The following is a 20,602-nucleotide window of genomic DNA, read 5'->3' as shown; positions in this document are numbered from 1 at the left end:
GCTCGGTGAATACAAATGGAGACTGGGGCACAGCTACTACGATCTCATTTGTGCTAAAAGGCCAGCCCTTACTGACCAGTCTCTTGGCGTATTTGAGCCAAATGGTTTTGCCACAGTGTATCATGGGATCGGGGAAACTATCGTCTCCATTGCACATCCAACAGAATGGTTCGAGAATGTCTAGGTTTACCCTTGGTGCATCCGCCTCATATAGGGCTTGGAGGGTTTACCGACAGCAGCAAATAGATTGGCTCTACAAGAGTTGGTTTTGGTTTAACTTAGTTTTAATAGAGAAGTAACAAGTAACTTGTAGGACTTAGTTCGTAATTATGTTTTCATATTCTCTAGGAATAGTTGGTAAACGAAAGAGTCTAGAAACTAGATTGGTAATTCATTTTCAATTCTAGGTAAGATCTGCTGAAACATATATAACTGTACCACGTGCTAGGGGGAAAGAATTCCACTTTTACCAGTGTAGAACCAAAACATTTAAAAATGTTATGAAATCCATCTGGTCTATAATATTACCAGAATTCGAAAGCAGAGTTGGTTCAACCCCCCAACTCAAAGTTTCCGGTATTTAAAGTTTGGATGCAGGATTGGCTGGAGGAGACGTCAAGTAGCCCTTCAACGCAGTGATGGAAGGTGTGAAAAAGTATTCACCACCCCGGTGGATAACCCATCGATCCAGATCAAGGCGGCTCTGGGCTGGGTCCTCGCCACCTGGAAGGCCGATGGAGCGAGGTGGGTGGTGAGATAGCCTTTGGCCCACGATGGCATCGATACCGGGACCATGACCACCAAGGAACTTGGCTTTGCGGTCAGGGAAGTGATGGTTGCTCGCCCAGCCTGTTATGCATCAAGTTGTAAGGGTCAGTGCTGCACCTCAGAATAAAGTGAGACAAGTAGGACCACTTACGAGTGGTTAAGAAATTGAATCCGCTACGGATATCGCTTTGGTAGCAAACAAAGAGGAGGCCACGTTCCTTCGAATCGTCAGACTTCCGAGCTTTCTTTTCTTCTTGCGTAACTTCGTCTCCATAGGCAATTCCACGACGAAGAATAACAGCATGGTCATCATTAAGGTCCTTCCGTGGTCTCATCTTCCGCGTATGTGCTGCAAAGGGGCACCTGTGCTCCTCGATGGGGTGATAGTCAAAATTGTTCGTCCGGTAGAGAGATTCATCATTGTCGTGGTGAGGGTTTAAATCAACCGGGGTTCCTAGTTTTACACATAATCAGCACAAGCAGGATTGGGTTATACAGATGAAGGTGCATACCTTTCTTCCATCTCCCCATCAGGTACGCTGCAAGCTTCTCTTTAGTTGCGGGAGACTCTGGTGTTGACGGGACCTTGTTGGCATTTTCTTCCAAGAACCTTTCCCAGGCTGTCAGCATCTGACCTACCAGGAAATGGATGAATGGGTAGTTATACCTGTCAAACTCAGGAACGAGTTGCTGAAGATCACGGAACACAAGGAAGCTGCCATCCTTTGCCCATTTGGGCTGATCCATCTTGTCTCCATCGTGACCAACAAGTATTAAGCTGAAGTACAACAGAATTGACAGTTAGCCTTCGGAGTTATTTGTTTGGAGTACAAGATATGTTCTCACCCTGGCAAAACAGATCTCGGTTCCTTGTCTCCAGTGGGCTCCAGGTCCACGCCTTTCATCTTTGGCTGACTTATACCGTCTTCGAATCCAAAGCTATAACAAGAGACTTAGCGTTTCCTAGTTGGGCCTTGGAAGGTACCACTCACTGCTCCTTTCCCTTGTCGGGTCGGGTCTTACCCTCTCTAGTCAGGACTATGTCAATGGTAGCACCGCTAGGCGCATGGAGGAAGTGTTCCTTCGCGCGCTTAACCTCGGCCTTCAATTCCCCTTCAAGGCTAGAAGTCACCAGGATTACTCCATCAATCAACCGTTGCTTTTTGCGACCGATGGGCTGGTATTCCTGACGGATCTCCTGAGGGTCATCCCAACCCTCGTTCACAAGGTCGTCATACATGCCCTTCTGGAACAGTCCACCACGAAGCTGGTTCTCACGAAACTCCCTGTACAAGTTCCGGTCCTTCTTGACTGCCTTCTCATCAAAATGAAACTTGCCTAACTACACATTGTTTGTCAGCCATTGTTCCTCATTTGCAATGGATACTTGAGACCCCGACTTACAGCTTCGAGCCCCGTGGAAGAAAAGGAAATGTTGATTCCCGGTAATGCCTTAATCTCACGAATTCTTCCTGCATTGTCGGCTGCCTGTTGCTCTTCGCGAATGATCTTCTTCATCTCACAGGCACGTTCCGCGGTTGTGATGGAGTCGATAAAACTCTTTAAGCGCTCCTTAAACTCCTCCGGTTTTCTGATTTTGAAAAATAGGAAGCTTTCATATCTCTTGGGTAGGCCGGGCCTAGTGATATGGGTCAGTAGATGTGTTATTCGCACATTCAAACGGACGACTCACCAAATGTCACCTTGGACATTCTTTACATCGATTACCGGATTTGGGTCCATTATGGAGATACCTTCACGCCTCAATGTCCGAAGATGTTTCAGGAAGGGCAACAACAAACTTGGTGAGTGTTGCTTGTAAAGTGGGTTCGAGTTTCCTTTAGGAGACGGAGCACTGGAGACCTCCTTTAATACTTCGCCGGGACCTGGCCACCTGATAGGATATAATCGTAAAGACTGCTATCAGCTCAATAACACCGCTCATGCATTACCCAGCCGCACAAGGCCCCCGCGTCTGAGAGATGGGGAATCACGATAGCGGTATCCAAGCAGCGATCACCGTGATATCATTAACTGGACGCGCAACCACTAACTCCCATTACTAATTACCATGACAGCACGCGCTGATCTTTGAAAGGTGGAGGTAAGTCGCCCGAGATATTCGCAATCCTACTGCAAGACCTGGCTGTTTGGTGTGTTACCTGGACTCTCCCCACCTCATAGAGTGTGTGGAGAGCTGAAATCTCTAATCCAGAGGACATGATAGGCGAAACCCACAGGATGCGAATGCCAGAACAACACAGTCTAAGCCCCCCCCCCTCGGCTAAAAATGTTTCCTATAGGCATAGAACTTGATATCCATCTGCTGTGCGGGCCTTCTTGTCGATCTGTGCAACTAGTTGTCTCATGGCGGAGGAATCGCCGTCCACGCCAAGCCCCACGATCTGCCTGTAAGTCTGATCGATATCTCGGAATAGGCGTGTTCATCACCTTTCGGAAACACCTAATGAAGTAAACACTGGAGACAGTGTGGACCAATGGAACGGTTCACCATCGTGGGCAATCATGATCGTCCATCCCGAATACTCGCCTTGGAAATCCGATTTTTAGAATCTCCACCTGGTGAATTGCAGAGATTGATCGATTTTAGTGCCGGAACCCATTGGAATGGGCCTAATCGTCAACCACATTATCTCATTCCGCAGATCTTGATACAAGACCTAAACTTCCGTCGCTAGGTGACATATCCAATTCACACCTAGTACCGAACTCATCCGATCTTGAGCTTAGCAGTAGAATATATACATTGGTTGTTCAGAAAAAAAGGCCCCCACACCATCTATATAGCGCAAAAGCGATCCCAGAAAATTCTCAATACGCGGCTGCCATTCGTTTCCGACGGAATTAAAGTGCGTGAAATCCTGTCACTAAACTGCCGATCGAGTTGGTCATCCCATTGCGCTGGCGTACATTTCTTCAGCTGAGCTGCGGGACCTTGCTTCAGTGGAGATTCTGCAGCATCAAGACCAGCCCTACTATCCAATCAACAAGATTGACAGGTATTTCGGGCCGCTTGGGGGCGCCATGGGCACAGGACGTCAGCGGGCTCCACCATAATTCTGATAGTTCATCTCAACCGAACCATGATCGGCATTGAATCTGCACCAATGAGCCTCGCGCGATTTCACAGTGGCAGCCTTCAAACGCCAGTGAGACACCCCCGAGGGACGCATGCTACACTTGAAAGTCAAGTAAAGACTACCTGTACGCCGAATACGAAAGAGCCTACTGCACCGAATTTAGGCAAACCGCGCCTCGTCCTGAATCTGACAAATTTCGGGATTGCTTCAGCCGAATGAACTGGGGTTTGCGGAGCCACGGTGGACCGAGCTCCACATAGCTTCCAAGTTTGCACATGTTGATCTTGGGTATGGCTTGGACGAAATCTCACCATTGCATAATGGCTCATCGCTAGCGAGCTTTGCAACTGCTGATCAATGCGGGCCATATTCACTTTCCAATCGAAGGGTTTGTGACTGACCCTCGACTCCATCGAGCCCCGTCATTATCTTCAGTCTGGTAGTGGTGGCTCCTCATCTTACGGCTGAGACGCAGTACCATCGGCAATGATGTTTTCCAATCATTTAGGCTCCTCCGAGGCATCGCTGAAAATCACCACCCCCTCAATGATGGCAATGATAGAGGAAAGGTAATCGTTCCTGTACTTATATCTCTTCCTATCCTCTTCATTCAAACCGCGATCTTGGTACAGTCATCCTCTCATTATTTCCTTCCTTCTCTCAGGCTGCCTTCCATCAGTACGGCACGATGAGGGTCCACTGGGCACCAATGTTCCTCGGAACAGCAATCACTGGAGCATTGGCCATAGGCCCGTCTATGCTTAATGCCATGAAGGCCGAACACATTTTCACGGACGATGACGATGACATGTGGGTTCCGTCCTTCGAAGACGAGTCTCCCCCTTATAGTGGCGTTCGAATCGATCGCACCGACTGGGCCGTTATGTGTGACAGCGAGCAAGAAGACTATGAGTGCAAGAACGCCATCGACGGCAAAAATACCACAGCCTGGTATAGCCAGAGCACCCGCTCCCAGGAATATACTATCACGGTCGATCTGGGTCGACCGGACTATCATGTCAGCTCTGTCGTGATCCTCCCGCCAATCGACGAGGGGGTTCAAGGCGTGATCACACAGCACAAGATCTATCTAAGCAGCGATGCTGCTAATTGGAAGGGTCCTGTCGCATATGGCATGTGGCCTGAGGCAAATAGACAGCGTATGTCCGCGTTTGAGCCCACGCCTGCACGGTACGTGAAGCTCATTGCTAGCACCAAGGATACTGAACAGAGCTGGGTTGGTATCTCGGAGCTTAACGTGTATGCGACACCTTATACCATTGCCCAGGACCCTCGCCGAGGCACCTGGGGGCCGACCGTTGACTTCCCCGTTGTTCCGGTCGCCGGAGCCCAGGAGGCATCAGGTAGTATTGTTCTTTGGTCATCGTGGGCCTCTGACCAGTTCCACTCAACACCGGGAGGACAGACTGCCATGTCCCGCTGGGATCCCTTGACCAATACTGTGTCAAAGCGTGTGGTCACCAACACCCAACATGACATGTTCTGCCCTGGTATCTCCATCGATGGCACTGGTATGATGGTAGTCACTGGGGGCAACGATGCATCTGAGACCAGTCTCTATGACGCCAAGACCGACACGTGGGTGAAGGGACCAGAGATGCACCTTCGCCGTGGCTATCAGGCATCGACAACCCTGTCGGATGGACGTGTGTTCGTGATTGGTGGATCCTGGGCAGGTGGCTCTATTGAGGATAAGAACGGCGAGATCTACGACCCGGTAAAGAACGACTGGACCATGCTGCCCGGTGCTGATGTGGTGCCGATGTTGACAAAAGACATGGAGGGTCGTTGGAGAGCCGACAATCACGGTTGGCTCTTTGGCTGGAAGAATGAGAGTGTTTTCCAAGCTGGTCCAAGCAAGAATATGAACTGGTATTTTGTGGAGGGCGATGGAAGCTATATCAAAGCAGGAAAGCGCATGCACGATGATGACTCCATGTCCGGCAATGCAGTCATGTATGATGCCGTGAACGGCAAGATCCTCACCCTCGGAGGCTCTCCAGACTACGACAAGTCGTATGCCACGAACAATGCACACATCATTACTCTAGGAGAACCAGGTGACGAGCCGAAAGTCGAGCTTGCCGCAAAGACTGGTACAATGCACTCCGAGCGCGTCTTCCACACTTCGGTCGTTCTACCTGACGGAACTGTCTTCATCACAGGTGGACAGGATTTCGGTATCGCCTTCAACGAAGAGAACGTGAAGTTCACTCCCGAGTTGTATGACCCCGAGACCGACCGGTTCATTGAGCTGCAGACCAACAACATCATTCGGGTGTACCACACCCTTTCCATTTTACTACCTGATGCCCGGGTTCTCAACGGTGGTGGGGGGCTCTGCGGAAACTGCTCTGCCAACCACTATGACGCCCAGATCTTCACGCCGCCCTATCTCCTGACTGACTCTGGCGAGCCCCGTCCCCGCCCAGAAATTATCTCTGATCTACCCACGGACGTCCAGGTCGGCGAAACTATCACCTTCCAGACCAAGGGTGACATCAAATCTGCTTCTCTGGTTCGTCTGTGCAGCGCCACCCACACCGTCAACACCGACCAGCGCCGTATCCCCTTGGACGTTGCTCGTAGCTCTGGCGCCTTTAACTTTGAGTACAAGGTTAGCGTCCCCGGTAACCCTGGTATTGCCATTCCTGGATACTGGATGTTGTTCGTCATGGACAAGGAAGGTGTGCCTAGCATTGCTAAGATAATCATGGTCACTGTGGGCAAGACCAAGACCCTGGACGCCCCGAAGTCATCCTACATTGAGTCCGTTGAGGAGGACTGTGAGCATAAGTCTACTAAGTCTTATTGGCAGTCGTGGAAGCCGGCGCTGATCAAGCAGATCTCTCGTCGTGGCTGATGTAGGAGGACCAAGTTAAGGTATACATGGAACGGTCAAGGAACTTTCCTAGTTGTGTGGAAATGTCAGTAACATACTATTGTCTATATTAGCGGTATGCCGTTTTCGATGTTTCAGCGGCGTCAAAATCGAAAAGAATTTTCCCGACTCTACTCCTCGCAAGTCGCAAATCGATCCAAGATACATTTTTCTCCTCATAGCAAAGGAGACTGAATTTTTTTGCGATGCAGTGAGATTTCTTGTTATTGTTTTCTTTATGTGTCCTCGTCTAGGCCTACTTCTATACACCTATATGGTTTGTATATTCCGTTATGTAGCGAAACAACTGGGAGCCACCAACTCCTACTATTGGATAGAATGGAAGACTTGGGGAGAGACAGAATGACAATCCTCAAAGATGGAGATGGCGGACGGAGAGAGGGGGTTATACTTCCCGGAGATGTTGTGGTAGCCGTGCCTCACACTAATGGTGTCGTGACAAAAGAAACAGGAATGGTAGCTTCCCTACTTGCCCTCGTACCGTGTATTCTTTTAATGCTGGATAACGCTTCAAAAAGCTGGCGGTATCAACCCAGCGAGACAGGTCCAGCTAGCGTAAACATTAAATTTTACATCCAAAGCCAAAGTAGCGCATCTAAAGTAGCTCAACGGTATAATCCATTAGAGTATCATTACGACAACCTTATCTGGGCTATATTATTAATGTAAAGACATCCTTATAATATACATAGATTACCACACCCGGCAACTAGAACCAGCAGGTAGTTGGCATTGGTTAGTATTGAAACGACTAGTAAGAATCGTTAGGTTTAATCACCCTAGAGCCAAATATCCTAGCCGATGTGAACGCCGGAACCAGCACCGATGCCGACATCAGCGTGGACGGCAGTATCAGCATTGACGTTCCCACCGACGTGGATCCTGAAGGGGTCAGCCTCGGCGACCGCGAAGGCAGAGAGAAGCAAGGTTGTGAGAGCAGTGAGGGTGCATCTAGGTGGTTGGAATAGAGCTGTTTGCTTAGTTAGGTCTGTTATATGTGGCAGTGTATGCAGAAGAAGTTATACTCTTTACAGTGAAATGAGTCACACAAAAGGAGTAAGAGACTAACGAATCACTCTGAAATTGATGATCAGGGATGTGATATAAGGGACGCGATTCGGAAGGTTTCGTGCTTTTATATATCTTTCTATAGATTGGTCTTTAGTCCGAAAAAGCCGAGATTTGATAGTGATGTCCAGGGGTAACGCTGATCTAAGATTTGATGCCGCAGACTGAAGCCTATAATCGCATGATGCCTGGCTCTTGAACAGATAATGGAAGGGATCTTCAATTGGTCGCGGAAGGGAGGGTCGAAAGCTCTACCTTATTTTAAGGAAGCGCTAGATGCTGGTTTGACCTGAATATAGGGTAATCATGGCAACCGACAATGCTTCGTAGATGGCCTCGCTTCGGAAGCTGATGGGCTGTATAGTGGTATTCCCAAATAATGCGACTGATGAATATATATTCTTGCAAATATCATCTGATAGAGCTGGTGTAGGTGCTCATGTGTGGAATTGGTGGTCCAGAGGTCTAAATCTATCATACAGTGATTCTATGGTGTTGAGGTCAGGCCACATGGTTGCCGCCTTAGCTCCCTATAGGCTCTGACACCATCGTTCATGATAAGGCCTAGAATTGGTTGCTCAGATGTATTCGACTCGCTAATCCTAAGAACCAACACCTGGAACTTACCCTAACCATTTATTGGCAATCTCTTTCCTTATCCCGCTTAGTATAGGCTACAATGATCAGTATTCGGAAATATGCCGAGAATTGGCCGTCTAGTAGAGTATTTGGTAGGGTGCTTATAATATTATGTGTATGATATGTCGCCTTGGCAGCTCAACTCCTAAGCGTTTCATCATCTACACACATTCAGATATCATGGAACTTAGAGATAGGAAAGTGTGGCAAAGCCGTACTGTACGTTCTAGTGTATCTCATGGCATATTGTGATCCGGTTTGGCAATGCGATGCCAAATGCTGTTCCTAATACCTTCAATCACGGCCCAGCAATTAAGTATTGCAACATGGTCTATTGTGTTTCAGGAAATTGGTTTTTACGGCCGCTACTGTACGGCGTACGGAGTCTATACGACCCATATCCAACCTTGCCAGGCAAGGATGAGGCATCACGCATCCGTTATCCCCCGTTTGTCATTGACCAGCAAGTGACGAAGGGAGTGTTTCCTTCGAGGACTCCATGTAGCCTTATTTCTACCCTTTATGTATCTTCATTCTAGGAGCCAACCAGCTCCGGTCAGGCTTTCCCCAGAGCGGAGGCCCCATAATTCTTTATCAGCAAGAAGAGAATGGTGGTTTTGTCTGGAGCCATGAGCGACTGGCCCACGGCATTCATCTATCACTATATGCACCACCTCTATATGAACGTTGCCTAATTTCTTCGCCGGATTCCAGTCATATTCAACAACTTGGCATTCTCTTATTCATGGCTCTCTCCGGCCTAACCTCCGAAAACTAAGCGTGTGAAGGTCATCAGCCGTTAGACCTCCGCTCGGAGATGAGATAACAGGCAGCGAGCTACGCCGCCGAACATACCAACTAGCGACCAACCACATCACTCAAGGACTCAAGGACTGTCGGACCAGAAATATCCACCCCGAATAAGTTGTTCTTCTTAGTCACTCAATTCCGCGTTGAATTGTTCTTCGGAGCCCGCGGGTACGGCTAAGCCACTGCGTGTATACTGTGGCGTCTCTCTCTCGGTGCTCGGGGCTTGGCTCTTGCCCTACTTTACAATATAAAGGTTCTTACTTCCTTCTTTTACATGGCACAAATATCAACAAGTCTGTATCAGCAGTGAGAAAGCACACCAAGAATACATCTTTCCAAGGCCGTATTTCTCTTACTATTATCAATGCCATCAACACTCACCCTCCATCGAGTGAGAACCCTTGAAGAACTGGAACCGCTATATCATATCGGAGCCGATGCTTGGCGTGACGATCCCTGCTTCAATTGGTTTTACCCCGGTGGTCGCGAACACCATGACGATCTGCTGGTCCTATGGAGACACCTTCTGCGGAGGGAATTCCTTGATCCGGGAAAGTTTATTCTAGCGGCTATGATACGGGATCCCCAGGATGAAGACGAAGAGGAGGATAAGCCACAGCCGGGTAAAGTAGTTGGGTTTGCAGTTTGGGAGCGGAAGGGAAGTAACGATGCCGCTAGAAGCTGGCAGGGAACTAGTTTTTCGAAAAGTATGCTGTTCACCCCAAGGTCACAGAGGTGTTTGTCTGTATGGGGTTATATGCAGGGATTAATATGATGATATGCATAGGGCTGAAGCGCTTCATCCTCAACTTCAAGATCGCGTATACATTTCGTCTGGCCACCCCGAAACGGTCCCTTTCTTGGTCAAGGCTAAGACAGTTTGAGACGGAACAAAAGGCAGCAAAGGCTAGCCAACCTGCCAATGCATGGTATCTGTCCCTATTGGGTGTTACCCCCAAGGCTCAAGGGAGGGGGGTTGGGAAGAAATTACTTCAGTGGGGAATTGATCGGTCAGAGGAAGAAGGGGTCCCGTCTTCTTTAGAAGCAACCAAGGCAGGGCTTCGTCTTTATGAAAGTATGGGTTTCGAGCGAATCGGATGGGTTTTTTTTGATGATGAGAAGCAGAAGCATACTGTTATGCAGAGGACGAACAAGTTGGGCGGATGGTTGGCTGGGTAGTCGGTTGTTTTGTGCAAGATATCCTTTGTTGTATTCTGGTGTTAATTGTCTTAGCGGCTTTTGTGACTTCTGTTCATGTCCTTGCTAACTTGGCGTTTTTTTTTGTGAAGTCACCCAGCATTGTTCGATAGTGCAGGACAGTGTTGTGCTTGGGGAGTACTGGTCGAAACTGATTGAGCGCGTATCGATTCTACAGAGAGCATGGCAGCTTGATCCAATGATCAGGGGGAGGCCAGACCTCATCTTGAAAATCTGTTTCAGAGTATGAAAGGACGACTGGGTGCACAATGTTTATAAGCAGCGCTACATATACAGGACCTAATTTGCAGTTTACAGAGCATGATCAAGCATGGAACAAGAACCTTTGTCACATTGGGATACAGTAGCTTCACTTTATAGCGACACTCATATTTCAGGTCGTCCGTCTCCAACCTGATGCCCAGGTGTATAATTCTTGTAGCAAGCCTCCTGATACATGGCTTTCTCTTTAAGCTTTGGCACCGCTCGTAAAACGTTGGCGACCTTGCAGAAACCATTCTTTGCATTTTCACATCCGATCACGTCGGAAGTCGGTAGTGGAGCCCCATTCAACACGAAACGGATATAATCGATTTTATGTTTGGCTTTGGATAAGTCGGGGTTCTTATAAAGAGTTCTATCCAAAACCTCTAAACTTGCATCCATAGGGCAGGTCCAAACCTCCGAGACTAAACGTCCTCCGAAGGGGGCCACTTTGTTTAACTCAAAAGTACGAGGAACAGCATGGGCTACCGCTGAGGGCATGCCTTTAGGCCCGTGGTTGAAGTACTGGATGCCTAGAGCAGTGAGGGTACCAATGATGACCTTGTCATGGGTCATGTCCATGTACAGGGGTTGATCCACCGGAAAGGTAGTTGAGTTGTTGTCGTAAGTGGTATTGATACTTGTATCACTGGACTGGATCAACTTACCTTCAAGCCTAGCTGCAAGCTCGAGGATATATCCAATGCCCTGGGCTCGACCCGTAGGAGAGCCGAATGCGGAAGCGCCATAAAGTCGCATATCAAGATTATATGCAAAGTCACGCCACTCTTGCTCGGTGAAAAGTTCACAAAAGGATGAGCTACCTAGCGTAGCATATTCGTACGGGCAGAGGTTCATCATCGCCAGTACGTCCGAGGTTGTTAGATTGAAGTCTTCCGGAAAAAGCTTTGAGAGGCGGGCTAGAGGATGTTTGATCATCCTGGGAATAAATTCCTCAGATGCATGCGTTCTGAATTGTAGTTAGAACACGTTTGACGTTCTGTCTAACAGGCTTGCGTGCCCTTCTTTTAAATCACCTGGGCAGGAATGCTCAGCTGCCAGAGTATTATTGACGCCATCACCCTCTGGTATCACCACTAGCTCGAATGATTTATTGGCATCACTATGTCCAAAGAAACCGGCTTACCTAGTCAGCAAGGCAAGTTTCTTGAGAGATAAAGGGAGTAAGACTAACTCAACCACCACCTCGCGCTCTCTAAAACCCTCTGCTTATTTGTTGTCCTAAAAACCGGCTTTAGCCTTTGAGTTCCGTTCGGATACACATTTAATTCAGGATCCCAGACTGCCATTCCAGGTGGCGCCCGGTACAGCATCCGACCGTATTTTGACCAGGTATCTGCACCGGACAACACTTCCGTTGCAGCACCTGTAGCAAGCAAGATATCCTGACCGAGGATGTACTTCCAATCCTTGAGAAATTCTAGAGCTCCTGCACCGAGAGAAATGTCGTGGTTATAATTGTAAGTCTGTAGCTTCTCACTAAAGCTCCTTATACCGCCTCCATCAAACCAGGGCGACTCTGGATAGCGCTCAGCATGTCTATGCAGGATATGGACCTGCGAAAGCTCACAGCCCCGGGGAACTCCTCTCGGCACTCCAAATCCATCGGCTGGCTTATAAGGACTGAGGTTTGCCCAGCTGCTGGTTAGGTCAAAGGTGGATGAGTATTGAGCTCCTGTTGCGGCGGCAACCGAGGCCAAGGAAGTTGATGAAGGGCCGTCGCGGGTGGCCGCTAGAATGGCAGCCAGCGCAATTTGAGGATTCATTAACTGGACCATCTGGGACTATGGGTTTTGGATTATGATTCATACTGGGTGAGAATTACGGGTGGACAACATCTTGATCGGAGCTAAATTCCGGCAGACGTCATCGCGATACCGTGTCAGCGGAAGTGGCGATAATTAATTCCGAACTATATATGAATGCTTTCGGATGGCCTACTAATATCAGAGAGTATACATTACGAACAAATGATAAGACTTGAATCTTTCATAGGGCTTGGTTTTATGTATCCTTGAAATCGGGCTACTACGATGTCATTCTCATCAAGCGCTTCTGGTTTGACGAGTGAGTGGAAGGGATAGCCTGAAAGAGGATATTAAATTAGAATGACAAGACAAGAACAGCATCATACGCTATCATCGCAGGTACACCTGGCGAAAATTGAGGAACCTTGAGGAAATAGCCTCAGGACTAAGAGTAGGTCGGGATAAGTAAAATAACCTAATCCAAGAGTACGACGACAACATTGATACCAACCAGTGTGAAAGGCCAACCTTACCATTCAATGACTGTCACAAGTAGTGGCTTGCGGACTGGATGAATGGAGGCTATGAGGACAATAACCTTTAATAGCCGCGCATATGAGCCTACTAAAGGCATTAATGCCTGGTATGGATGGCAAGTATTACATCCAACACCCCCAATCGTCCTTCAGCTACCCCATGTCGACGTTTAACGACGACCATTTTGAACCCTTGCAGCTGTTGCATCAGGCAAGCTCGTATTCTATCAAGCATATCGCACGAAATGCACTGGCCCCTCATGTCAACATCACCATTTTCATTAAGACCAACTGCGTGACACGAATCAGTAGTGAGCCATTCTAACGTGTGACACCTTCTTGCTGATACACATCAAAGAGCGAAATGGACGCATCATCACCTGAAGAACTGTGGACAGTGGTAGTAAGGGGACTGCAATTGATTATTTCACAGAGCACATTTTGGGGTGGCCTTCCATAGGTGCTTACTATGGCTACAGGCTTTCAAGGCCCCTGCCCTAGTTATGGTGACATGCAGCATGTTGAGCAACATTCCCTGTACATCCGCAATGCAGCCACAAACAGCTCCATACATAGATCCGAATATTATTGAGACGTAAGCGCGGCCGTTTGCACCCCTATCAATGGCCGCATGACACCCTGTGTATCCCTGCCTTTATACAACAACAAAGCGCTGGTCAGCTTTCAAATTCAAACGCTTATGACGCCAGCCTTCCTGACTACTCTAGAATAATGGATTTCTAATCAGTTGCCTCTTCGTTTTGCAGGCCTTGCCCACTTCTCACTATGTTTCTTCCCGTGCGCAACACATCGGAGATTAGGTGATAGCCTTGAGAAATCATCCCAAAACAATGACAGTTATGTTGATATTCTATACGAGCCAACTCCTAGGCTGGGGCGTCACTGCTGTCCCTGTTACTTTTGCAGTTGTTCTTGTGTTCTGTCTAACAGTCGTGACTACTGACTATATCGATGGCTGGCGCAAGAGAAGAGCTTTTGGTGATATTCCAATTGTAGATGAGGGAAGTAATATGAGTGTCCGTTTGAGGTGGAACAAACCTGAATTCGTCGCCGAAAGAGAGTATGCGAAAGCGTATAAACAGGTGAGAAAGGAAATATATCTATATTACTATTGTGCCTAAGCTGAAACTACTTCGGCTTATTATATGAGCAGTATAGCAAAACAGGCAAACCGTATGTTACCAGAGTTCAGAGCAATGACTATGGAATTGTGCTTCCCCTAAATTCAGCTAAGGAATGGCGTGCGCTACCGCATGATCAACTGAGCTTTGGGCATGGATTGGCAAAGGTACCAACCGCTGTTTCAATCAAGAGTCACTTGTGTTCTGATTAGAAGCATATAGATGGCCGATATGTGCATGCATTTGAATGTAACAGATCGAACTCCCGTTCAGGCACTCCATCTTTGCAATAACGCTCGCTCGCTAGGTATGCTATAGCAACCGCCAGAATTGCAAAGGTAGATTATGTTGACTTTGGTTGACCCTAAACCTCTACAGGCCGCTTCAACGACCTTGTTGCCAGTGCAACAGATAGAGTTCTGCCTTTGACCTTCGGCCCGGCTACAGAGCAGAGTACGCTAAGACTCGGGACTGACTAACAGCATCATTTTGCTGACGATATGGATTAGAGTTTAAGGAATTAAATGTATACAAAGTGATTTTATCTTTGTGCTCTGCGGTAGCGATGTCTATACTCCTCGGTCCGGATTTCTGCATGGATGCGCCGCTCATACAAACGACACAAATGTACCATGATAGTATAATGCCAAGCTGCTATGAGAGGACTGGCTATCCTCAGATACTACGACCATTTGTGTGGCGCTTCTCTCCTATCTGCCGTGCTTTGAGGTCCCGTCTCTCAGCGTTGAAAATGAAGTTGATCCCGGAGGTTAAGCACCGTATCGAGTTGGTGCGGTTAGGAAGAGGTGGGGTAGAACGAGACAGTACGCAGTCACTTCTGGATGCCCTTATTGAAACAGCGTTTGAGAAAGGCAGTTTAAGTCGAAGTGAGCAAAGCACAGATGACGGAGCTCAGGTGGGCTTAATCGTAGAACAGGTTATCATGTTCCACTTTGAACTTTGCCAGCCCATTTCATTTTTTCTTTGCTCTATGTTGTATGTTGTTATGGATCATAAAGAGTACGTGGTCCCTCTACGAGAGGAGGCTAGCCAGACGTTGAGAACTTCTGGTGGCCACTGGTCTCTCGATTGTCTAAAGAACGCCCCTAAGTTGGAAAGCTTTGCTCGGGAGACATTCCGCTTGTACGATATCTCAGCCTGTCAGTTTCCCCTCTCCTTTGCTGGACTTTGCTGCACTTAACTTAACCACTGACCTGGATGCCACTACCCCTCTAGTAACCAGCTTCCGCCGCGTTATGAAGCCAGTGCATCTGAAGTCAATCAGTATGTTCCTGAAGCCTGGCACTTTAGTCTTGTCTCCCTGTCGGGATGTTCACCTGGATCCTGATCACTATGACAATCCGACTATATTTGATGGTTATCGCTTCTACGATGCCATTCGAGAATCCTGCAATCCGCATATGACCACCACTTCCCTGACATTCCTCTCATTCTCCCACGGATCAACTGCGTGCCCGGCACGGGTTATCGCTAGTCAGATGTCACGGACTTTATTCATGAAGATTCTCTTGAAGTATGATATGGAGCTTACACATGAGAAGATGCCAGCGTATGGCTTCACTCATGGGCCAGTATATGTTCCCAATCTTTCAATTATGATGCGTGTGAAACCCCGTTCAAATGACGCTTAGCTATAGTGGAAGAGATCAGACCCTCCGTCTTTGTTTGTATTGGGACATTGTTGTTGTTCTATTGGTGATTCAGGTCAGCAAGCGAAGAAGTCTCCATCTATATATTGACTGGGGAATATGATGTATGGGAAGGTATTTGCTATCATATTCCAATGTGTATCGCACTCTTCCTATCCTCTATAAGCGCAATACTGCCCCTATCTGTCATCCCAAGGGCTTAGTTTTTTTTTGAAAAATAAATACATTATTCATCTATTGCTAATAATGTAAAGCAGAATGTAAGATATTATTTACGTAGATATCGCGGTGGAAGTCACGCTTGCCTCCTTTCAGATTCCGTGTTGGCTTCCCCGGCTTGATCATTCTGAGGTCTAGAACATGTCTCGCTATTGTAGCCCTAAAACGATGACCCATATAACTTTGCGCTCGAGCATATGCAAAATGCACAGGGATTATAGTACCACAACAGACGTTTACGTATGATTGTGTCACCACCCGATAATCGAGGTTTTTGCACAGATAAAGCATCTCCATGGATGTCAGCCGGGGAACTTGAGTTTTCATTCTGTTGGTCCAAACGTTCATTCACCCTCTACTGCTTCAAGTCTGTTTCTCTATACCTAAATCAGCTCTGAGTTAAGCAGATTCCCAATCAACATGAGTAAAACACAACCTGCTCCATATCAGCTCCACGACAAGAACTTTGCCGATATGTACGAGAGAAGTGGCAAGATCACAGATTTATTTGCTCAGGACCTGATCGCTCAGTCCGGTATAGTCCAATCAAGTGAGCTGGATCTGATTATCTTCGACAATGCTTGTGGGACAGGTGCTGTATCGAGTGTCCTCCATAGTGCTCTTCCCACAGGACGGAGAAGTACCTGGCAGTTGACCTGTGGCGATGTATCAGAGGACATGCTCGAATATACTCGTCGGAGGATGAACAAAGAAGGATGGCATAATGCCGAAGTGAAAGTTGTGGATGCGCAGGATACTAAACTTCCAAGTGCATATTACACCCATGTCTTCTCAGCCTTTGGTAAGTAAAAGAATACAATACGAGTAGGAGATGGTGGCATACTATATGGAGATGCTAACGAACAACATATACCAGCTTTCAATCTCTTTCCGCATGACAAATCTGCAATGAAAGGTATCTTGTCACCCATACTAGTTAACAAGTCAAAAGCATCACCCCGCTGACCATCTATCTTATGCTAGAATGTGTCAGAATCCTGCGACCAGGAGGCATCCTGGCTTTGTCTACGTGGAAGAGCAGTATGCTAGCCATTTTATCGTCTCTACCTCTTGAGCTTATAGCCGGATGCTGATCGTGGATAATGAACTTTAGACGTATGGACAGACACCATCGTAGCTGGAATTGCAGCTCTGTCAGGAAATATTCCAATCATATCGCAGGAACAACTCTACGGACTGTACAACACAGGTTGGGATGATGAGTCACATGTGCGCTCTGAATTAGAGAAATCGGGGTTCACAGATATCAAGGTTAAGATAGTCCAAAGGCGTTATCTAGTCCCCCTGAACGTATTCGTCAAGGAATGCACCATCTTAATCCCCACAGTTGTCAATACCTTCTGGACTCAGGAGCAGCGAGATCAGTATGAGCAAGAGCTGCTATTGGCCATACTTCGATATTCCGAGGCGAAATATGGTAACGAGGCTCCTGTGGAAGCTGAGGCGATCATTGCTACGGGCCGTAAGCCTTGGTAGGTTTCTGGAGGAAATTCATGGACAACCTGAATTCGTTTGACATTAGTATTGGTCGTCTTATTTGTTTCTGTTATGCTACCAGATATGGTGACTCAAGTATTAACACGGGGGTTAGTATAGTTGGTGTTCATGGCCTTCTCAATCAATCTATATTGTTATGTTATATCGTTCGTGGCCAGATTGATTGCATGAGACGTGTCAGACCAACAAAAAATGCATTGTATCTGCTATATGGTTGGCAACTTGAATCACTTCAGTACCGCCTCAAGAAGGCCGTGGCAGTTTCCTGGGATTTGGTACACCTTCTGAAGCTTAAGTCCGGCCATATCCACAACTGTTTCCCATTCTTTCAACGTTCTTTGCTTGGCACCAAGGTTCATCATGATCAAGTCCATCCACCCTTCTTCAATACCTGGTTTCTCCTCAGGAACGATAATTTCCTCAATAAGAAGACGGGACTTCTTTGGCTCCATCGCCGCGGCGACGTTGCTAAGAATTTGAATCACACTACCTTGGGGCCAGTTGTGAAGGCAGCGACGCACCAGATAGGTAAGAGCTCCTAATGCGAGATGTCTAGTTAGTTCAGTGACACTCAAGGGTATTAATAATATCAAAATATAGGCTTTGCCATAGTCCCTTACCTCGGAGAGGTTGCTCTGTGAAGAAATCGTATGCCATCTTCTCCACTCCTTCATCTAATGTACCCGCGCTCTGGACCACATGAGCCTGATCTTGAAGGACACATCTGCCAGGAAGGCTACCACAGTGGGATCGAATGCGACAAATTGCTGTCCCTTTACCTCCACCGATATCGACCGCAAGCACAGTGGCAAGAGTAGGATGTAGCTCGGACAGAATCATCCAAGGAAAGAGATCAATCATCCACAACTCGGTTACGGCCTGCACTCTCATGGCGTCATTAAAAGAAGCCATTCTCCACGGTCGTTCAGAGAGGTGTGCAAACATACTCTTTCCATTTGTGTCATGTGCATACGCGTACGGATTATCGGTAGAGGATGATGGCTCTCTCCATGAATTGCGCTTGAGATATTCGTGCATCTTGAGATGGGCCGGCATATGATCGTCCATTCTAAAGCGGCATATCAATTTAGTCAGAGGTAAAGTAGCAAACAAGAGAAATCTTACGCAAATCGAAACATTCCTCGCACCTCCGGTCTCAGGTACACCTCGGAGAATGGAGTATGTCTGTATTGGCCCGGTCCAGTCTCTTCAAAGGGTCCATAAAGAGAAGAGTTCCTCAGCAGCCGTGCTAGATAGCAGGTTAGTGAGCTAACCACACGTGTTATATTACGACACTTTGCTGACCAAGTAGAGTCTTGTCGACATTTAATTCTTCCGCGAGTTGATTCGTAGTCCGGGACGCTCCCCCAGCCGGGATCCTCTCGAATACCCCCATCTCCAACAATGCGCGGACACTAGCTACATGGGCTGTCTGAAAGTATATGTTAGCCATATGGATAATCTCGAAAGGGTGATATGCAGCTAACCTACCCGTTCATAGCAAGTGGTTGCTACCTCTATGGGACCCTGGGCCTTCTGGAGAAACTTGAGAGCCTCTAGGACGAGATTGTCACGCGCAGTTTTGTCTGTGCTACGACTTTCTATGGTATCATCATTGCTAGCAAGAAGAGTTGACCGACATTGGCTCACAGTAGCATTGAGGCTCTCTAGGGCTAGCTCGATTGATCGAACATACTGGTCTCTGTCTTCGGTAAGTGTCATTGTGATGGTGAGACCTTCAGCTTGGTAAGGGTCAATTTCGCTCACAGTGAAGCTAGTATCTTGGGTACTGGCGAATAAGGCCAAGATGACTTAAATAAGCAAGAACAATTGGGTTCTAACGTCTTTTTGTCTGGGCTTTCCCACGATGCTTGTCATCCAGCTGAGTAGAACATTCAAGGCAACAGCTCGGATCTAGTATGCTAGATCAATTTGAAATATACAGGATTATCTTTGGATTATGCTTGCAATATATGCATTGACTGCAAGTCATGTATGCAATCTCGTTAGCTGAAGATCACTACCTCGGTCCGTTTCTCAATTCATGTCGGCGATTGACCCTTATCTGCTCTATGAGATGAAGGGTCTGGGCCCTGCATATCATGCAGGCATCACACGCCTACCGGATTTGTTTCGGATCGCAAAAAATAACAATGCCCAATGGGCGTTATATAACAGAGTCAATACTTTCTTTTCAGACTGCTTACACTTGTTCCGCCAGTAGAAAGGTAGATTCAATAGTTGCACATATATTCCGGTCACCGAAGGTTGACTTTCCAATACCACCGCAGCAACACTATGGGGTTTGCATGATGTCAGATTCGTTATAGTGCAATTATATCACAATGTATCGAATCCTCGCTCCCTCCTACTTGAGAGTCACCCGTTAGTACAGGGGCTAATTGTTCCCATAGAACGCTTATGACAACAAATAGAACATCTTCCTTGAATTCCGCCTATGAGCAACCTACTATCTGACAGTAAGCTTGGAAAACCTCCCATCGCAATCGCAATTCCCAATCATATCTAAACCGTATGAGTACAATCATGCTTATTCATAGTTTTACAGGTCCTCAACTCGTGACAGCGCAGATTACAGCTAGCACAAATCCCCAAGCAGAGCCTGTCTCGGGATGTGTAGGATAAACGCAACAATAGATATTGTGGGATACTCAAGCTCGCCCGATAGATATCCTTGGGTGGTCAGTGTTTCACTAGAAGCGAGAAGCGGTACACAGATCAATAGCAACAGGGTAATTGAAGCCATGGAGCTTATCATTACACGTCGTTAACTTTTGGGCGTTTTTAATCTTCATGAATACTTTCCTACGGTGTAGGCATGACGTGAGATGTGGACAAATGTAACCCAGAAACACCTTTCGAATTCGAAGCTTTTTGAAAAGGGAGGGAGGACTGTGCACATGGACCCCTAATCTGACACCATGGGTTCTATTGTCCCGGATAAGTGCATCTTGTAA

At 47.3% G+C, this 20,602-nt stretch overlaps 7 protein-coding genes across 7 annotated transcripts; 4 read left to right on the top strand and 3 right to left on the bottom strand.

Annotated features, from left to right (window-relative positions):
• Positions 1 to 580: 580 nt before the first annotated feature.
• BDW43DRAFT_312063 (Dyp-type peroxidase) lies at positions 581 to 2,511 on the bottom strand (the record flags this gene model as incomplete). The annotated part of the gene is made up of 8 exons (XM_032047294.1): positions 581 to 849; positions 920 to 1,222; positions 1,281 to 1,378; positions 1,436 to 1,546; positions 1,615 to 1,707; positions 1,761 to 2,110; positions 2,173 to 2,407; positions 2,462 to 2,511. 8 exons carry the CDS (start codon positions 2,509 to 2,511, stop codon positions 581 to 583), a joined length of 1,509 nt encoding a protein of 502 aa, XP_031899215.1.
• A 2,166-nt stretch (positions 2,512 to 4,677) lies between these two features.
• BDW43DRAFT_300991 (uncharacterized protein) lies at positions 4,678 to 7,109 on the top strand (the record flags this gene model as incomplete). Its single annotated transcript, XM_032044983.1, has 3 exons — positions 4,678 to 6,676; positions 6,846 to 6,847; positions 7,071 to 7,109. 3 exons carry the CDS (start codon positions 4,678 to 4,680, stop codon positions 7,107 to 7,109), a joined length of 2,040 nt encoding a protein of 679 aa, XP_031899214.1.
• Positions 7,110 to 9,606: 2,497 nt separating this feature from the next.
• On the top strand, positions 9,607 to 10,837 carry BDW43DRAFT_279253 (GNAT family N-acetyltransferase). The gene is made up of 2 exons (XM_032042281.1): positions 9,607 to 10,016; positions 10,097 to 10,837. Exons 1-2 carry the CDS (start codon positions 9,674 to 9,676, stop codon positions 10,486 to 10,488), a joined length of 735 nt encoding a protein of 244 aa, XP_031899213.1. The 5' UTR covers positions 9,607 to 9,673; the 3' UTR covers positions 10,489 to 10,837.
• Positions 10,838 to 10,893: 56 nt separating this feature from the next.
• On the bottom strand, positions 10,894 to 12,569 carry BDW43DRAFT_320114 (histidine phosphatase family protein; the record flags this gene model as incomplete). Its single annotated transcript, XM_032049030.1, has 4 exons — positions 10,894 to 11,010; positions 11,083 to 11,740; positions 11,792 to 11,912; positions 11,966 to 12,569. The coding sequence occupies 4 exons, from the start codon at positions 12,567 to 12,569 to the stop codon at positions 10,894 to 10,896; spliced, it is 1,500 nt and encodes a 499-aa protein (XP_031899212.1).
• Positions 12,570 to 13,926: 1,357 nt separating this feature from the next.
• On the top strand, positions 13,927 to 15,880 carry BDW43DRAFT_320112 (cytochrome P450; the record flags this gene model as incomplete). The annotated part of the gene is made up of 7 exons (XM_032049029.1): positions 13,927 to 14,178; positions 14,250 to 14,384; positions 14,440 to 14,524; positions 14,596 to 14,670; positions 14,727 to 15,007; positions 15,050 to 15,377; positions 15,454 to 15,880. 7 exons carry the CDS (start codon positions 13,927 to 13,929, stop codon positions 15,867 to 15,869), a joined length of 1,572 nt encoding a protein of 523 aa, XP_031899211.1. The 3' UTR covers positions 15,870 to 15,880.
• Positions 15,881 to 16,526: 646 nt separating this feature from the next.
• On the top strand, positions 16,527 to 17,603 carry tpcH (methyltransferase tpcH; the record flags this gene model as incomplete). Its single annotated transcript, XM_032047293.1, has 4 exons — positions 16,527 to 16,908; positions 16,984 to 17,022; positions 17,091 to 17,147; positions 17,221 to 17,603. 4 exons carry the CDS (start codon positions 16,527 to 16,529, stop codon positions 17,601 to 17,603), a joined length of 861 nt encoding a protein of 286 aa, XP_031899210.1.
• Positions 17,604 to 17,851: 248 nt separating this feature from the next.
• On the bottom strand, positions 17,852 to 19,346 carry BDW43DRAFT_312057 (O-methyltransferase-domain-containing protein; the record flags this gene model as incomplete). Its single annotated transcript, XM_032047292.1, has 5 exons — positions 17,852 to 18,162; positions 18,245 to 18,693; positions 18,750 to 18,873; positions 18,930 to 19,056; positions 19,116 to 19,346. The coding sequence occupies 5 exons, from the start codon at positions 19,344 to 19,346 to the stop codon at positions 17,852 to 17,854; spliced, it is 1,242 nt and encodes a 413-aa protein (XP_031899209.1).
• Between the last annotated feature and the right edge of the window lie 1,256 nt (positions 19,347 to 20,602).

The sequence above is a fragment of the Aspergillus alliaceus genome (genome assembly GCF_009176365.1).
Source record: "Aspergillus alliaceus strain CBS 536.65 unplaced genomic scaffold BDW43scaffold_28, whole genome shotgun sequence".
NCBI lineage: Eukaryota > Fungi > Ascomycota > Eurotiomycetes > Eurotiales > Aspergillaceae > Aspergillus > Aspergillus alliaceus.
The sequence above is the reverse complement of the archived record's forward strand: the minus strand, read 5'-3'. Positions and strand labels throughout refer to the sequence as shown.